This window comes from Puntigrus tetrazona, chromosome 3 (genome assembly GCF_018831695.1).
Source record: "Puntigrus tetrazona isolate hp1 chromosome 3, ASM1883169v1, whole genome shotgun sequence".
Lineage (NCBI taxonomy): Eukaryota > Metazoa > Chordata > Actinopteri > Cypriniformes > Cyprinidae > Puntigrus > Puntigrus tetrazona.
In genome coordinates, this window is record NC_056701.1 from 27,435,235 (window position 1) to 27,439,720 (window position 4,486).

Below are 4,486 nucleotides of genomic sequence, written 5' to 3' on the forward strand. Positions count from 1 at the left end.
TACTGCACAGCTATATGTAACTGAAATGACAATAAAAGCCACTTGACTTGACTTGACTTGACTTGACTTGACTTGACTTGACCTTATACATATCCCATCTCAGAAGTGTTTTGCAACACATAATGAACACAATAAGTCCATTGTACTTATTTTTGAAGTAAGTACATAACAGTTAAGGCCACCTTATATAAAGTGGGAAAGAAAACTGTGACGCACAGACTTAAAACATCTGCCAAAGTAACGTTACAAACATGTAAACTCAAAAGCCAAGACAATTTTGTGGAAGAGTTCCAAGAATTCTGCTCGGATTTTAACTTTGAGTTTCTCAATTTATTGCACAAGAGAAAGCCTTAAAACGTTTACAGAGAAAGTGTACTTTTGCTAATGTTATTGTAAATGCGGTAACGTTCCCGATATAAGGAAATGATAGAAGGTGTTGAATGTTCGACAGAATCTCTTGATGAGTGAAAGAATTGGTGCTTTCGAGAAATCTCCATAAAGCAAAGAGACACAGCAAGACAGGGGGAGGAACTAAACCTGCCTGGTTTACAGAGGGCAAGCAACTACATGCTGTCATCTTTTGAAAATTCCCCAGTTCATAGTCAGAGAGCGAGAACACCGTCTTCTTCCCTTTCACAAACACTTTCATCTTCCACACAGCACACATCTAACAGCTTCCAGCTCGATTCGAAAAGGAAAGATGTTCGTCGTTACGCCGCTTTTAATTATTCTCCTTACATCGGCCTGCAGCAAAGGTAAGTAAAGTAACTATGGCTTTACGTTTTTTACCAGAGAGACCTTCAAAAGTTTTAGCTTTAAAAGGATTTTGGTTTTGTATACCATTGTATGTCATATGCTCAGCAGAAAACAAACATTCTCTCGTGTCTCAACTTGTGCAAACAGCACGAAATAAGTGTTTATCGGACTAAGTACTATTGAAATACTATGTAAAGCTTATTTTCAACGAAATTATCTTTCAAATTTGGAAATGTCTCAGCAAATGGTAATATATTGCTTTTCTATGCACACAGGTGAAATCAATCTGCGGGCTGTTGGGGGCCAGAGAATAAAATGCCACGAGAAGACCGTCTTACAGTGTGACGTCATCTCATCGGTGCCACTGAAAGTTGATAAAGTGTATTGGAAAAAACAAGACGAGATTGACTTTGAATGCGATGCAAAATCCAGCAACTTCCCTCCAGGATTTGAGTGCAACTACACAGGGGAAGCTCTGACGTTATCCATCTTAAACACCACTCCTGCAAACACAGGCACATATTTTTGTTGCATTACAACCGACTCCGGACATGGAAAAGACAACATCGATCTGTTTATAGGTCAGTACGTCCTCTTATTTAGCTTCCCAATGCTGTAAGTAAGAAGCTAATTTTGGTGACACTTTGGAATAGGTAACATTTGTTAACTATTAACTATAACTTTTACCTCAACGAATTCTTAATTTGCTGCTTATTAATAGGTAGCTGGTAGGTTTGGGTATTGGATAGGATTAGGGATGTAGAATAACGTCACGTAAAATAAGCCATTAATGTGTGCCACTTAACTCTAATAAATGGCTAATATTCTAGTAATATGCATACTTATAAGCATCTAGTAAGTAAAATAGTGTTAACCAACTTTCAATGAATGAATGATTAAACGTATGAATCAATCACTCAGTAAGTAGAAAACTCTGCACTTTTACTAATTATTATTAATATAGTTTATAATGTAAGTCAACTAGTTATGTACTATGTAGTCATTTGTCATTTTTTTATTGTGCGTTCACTATTCAGAAACGTAGATCAAGCTTCACGTTTAAATAAATAAATAACTGTTTCTTTGCACGGTGTATTACAGTTTTGTTGTTGTTGTTGTAGTTTTCCTGCATCATAAATCTATGTTTACGCAATAGCTATTCCTGAAAAATGTTGGAATACATTTAAAAATTGAGAGCCTGACACCCTTGTGAAAAAGTGTACGTTGTATTGAATGCGCACTCGATAAGTACTTGAATGTAATTCTAACTGTAGTCTGTTATTTTGTATTACATTTAAAATCAATAAACTTTATTTGCATTTTAAATTAATACATTTTAAATGTACTGAATTTCGACTTCAGTAGAAGCAAGCTTCAATAGAAATGGAATTAATGGAAATTTTTGTCAAGCATAAATGCTTGTAATAACATTCAGTAATACAGTAATAATAAAATTTTCTGTAAAAATATGCACAGTACACACACATATATTATGTAAAAAAAAATATTTGTGTGCGATTAATCATGATTAATCATTTGACAGCACTATTTTTTAACAATTCTAAAATAAGACTAAAGTTCTCTCTACTTAAACCAACTTAAGTTTTCGTTTGCACACACTTTCAGAGATTTTTCAATCGTTCTCTGTTACACCATCCCGACTCCACAAATAAGGTCAAAGTAACATGAGAATCACCAAAGGAATTTTATTTACAATCATTCATGCGTGACTTTGCATATTTTTTAATAAATGTACAGATCCGCAGATGGATCCGGAGCGTCACATCGTGATCTCTTTTGTTTCTAACTGTATTACGCAGGACAATGCAGCGGACAATTCTCCAGCCAGATTAATGGATCCAACCAAATACAGTGCAGCTACAACAGAGTGTACCCAGAGGCCGTAATAAACTGGTTTCATTATGACAAGAACTTAACTTCCAACTCTACAAGCACAAGTCTGAGGAACTCTGACGGAACGTTCAATATCACAAGTGTCCTCAACTTCCAGTACGAGCAAAATAAATTCAACTGCTCGCTGTGGTCGCTCAATCGCATACGATACGATGATCATGAGGTTGAAGTGACAGAGACTGTTGATTCGAGGTCTGTCAGCGGGATAGGCACACAGCACTGTTTATCATGGACTCTTATTCTTCTTAGCCTTATGTTTACATTGAGTCTTTATAATCTTCACATCACAAGCCTTGATGACAAAACCAAAGATCTGGTGGAGTTTCATAAATGGAATTTGCCAGATAAACCGACGACCTGATCCATACAGTGGTAGAGTATTGCCATGCGGTAGGTGTGGATGTAATTAAGGACCAGGGAATACCTGAAGAACCGCAACTTTTCTTTTACTGATTCTTGACTGGATTTATTTAAGAAAACGCTCAGATGAAAAAAACCTAAGAAACTATTTCAAAAAGCGTTTTGAAAAGGTATTTGTTCCCGTTCTTTATCCAAAATAATGCATGACCGTAAATTAGCTGAAAGACTACACTGAATATACAGTAAAAAACTGTAAACGGTTACTCATTTTTGTCATTGAGATACTGTTTTTCTACTTTGTATTTTCATTTTTGTTTCATTTTCATTTTGTTTGTTTTTTATTTGTTTAAGGTCATTTTGTTTTTGTTGTTTTATTGTTTTTTTATTTTTATATATTTTTATTTTAGCTACAGTCATTTTAATAGATCAAAAAATGAAAATCATGAATGCTTCCTTTAACTGTCAGGTGAATTAAAATTACTTTCAAACATTAGATATCCTTTGATATAATTGATGTATTTTTTGTTTGTTTTTTGAGCGACTGAGTAGATTTTTTCCATTGTTTTTAAACTGCTGTAAATAAATAAATTACAATTAATTTTGTTTATGTTTTTGTTCCCATAAAGACAATTATTGAGTCAAACGTCAAATGCAAAAGTTTGCATTATATAACCTCAGTTAGGTGATATAATTTTATTATGTGCACCTAAAGGTTATAAAAGGGCATGAAACGCAAACATCCTCAGGTCTTTTTATCTTCAAGGACCGCTTTGTGTGTGCTTGTGTGTCTGAAATAGAGAGCTAAAGAAAGTAAAGCAAAAAGAAAGTTTAAAACAAAAGCTGATTTACAATGGCAGCATCAGAAAGGAGATGTTTGCCTCTGAAAATCATGAGCTGCTTTTTATATGGCATGGGGGCCGCAACCAGGGAGCGGCCAACACTAGGCAAACCATGTCACATTGGTTGAGGGACCCATTGCCCTAGCCTATGAGGCATGTGGTCAAACTTCCCCTCTAGGAGTTCCCCCATTCAACCAAGGGGGTTGCATCTTCAATGGCTTTAGCAAGAGGTGCGCCCTTCCCCTCTAGGAGTTCCCCTCTTCAACCAAGGGGGTTACATCTTCCCTAAAATACACCAACATATAGACTTTTCAACAAGGGAAAACAACACACTGGACTTTGTTGAGACCACGCAGAGAGGAGCTTATAAGGTCCTACCCTTCCCCCACCTTGGTACCTCAGACCACATCACTCATGCTAATGTCTACATGCAGACAGGTCGTCAAAGTTACCAAACCGGTTCACGACCAGATTCAAGTGTGGCCAGAAGGGTCATCAGAGGCTGTTCAAGACTGTTTTAACACCACTGACTGGAGTATGTTCAAGCTGGCTGCCACATACAATAAAACCACAGACATCCAGGAGAAGACAGAGACTGTTATTAGCCATGGCTGACA

The 4,486-nt window shown here is 36.3% G+C and overlaps 1 protein-coding gene across 1 annotated transcript; it reads left to right on the forward strand.

Annotated features, from left to right (window-relative positions):
- The first annotated feature begins 577 nt into the window (after positions 1-577).
- LOC122335316 lies at positions 578-3,609 on the forward strand. Its single transcript, XM_043233156.1, has 3 exons — positions 578-755; positions 1,032-1,337; positions 2,577-3,609. The coding sequence occupies exons 1-3, from the start codon at positions 701-703 to the stop codon at positions 3,029-3,031; spliced, it is 816 nt and encodes a 271-aa protein (XP_043089091.1). The 5' UTR covers positions 578-700; the 3' UTR covers positions 3,032-3,609.
- Positions 3,610-4,486: the final 877 nt, after the last annotated feature.

What these genes read in the sequence shown, in the direction of transcription:
- LOC122335316 (XM_043233156.1), top strand. Translation starts at nt 701, where the DNA reads ATGTTCGTCGTTACGCCGCTTTTAATTATTCTCCTTACATCGGCCTGC. An exon ending in TACATCGGCCTGCAGCAAAG is followed by an intron (nt 756 to 1,031) that starts GTAAGTAAAGTA and finishes CTATGCACACAG; the next exon opens with GTGAAATCAATCTGCGGGCT. An exon ending in CAACATCGATCTGTTTATAG is followed by an intron (nt 1,338 to 2,576) that starts GTCAGTACGTCC and finishes TGTATTACGCAG; the next exon opens with GACAATGCAGCGGACAATTC.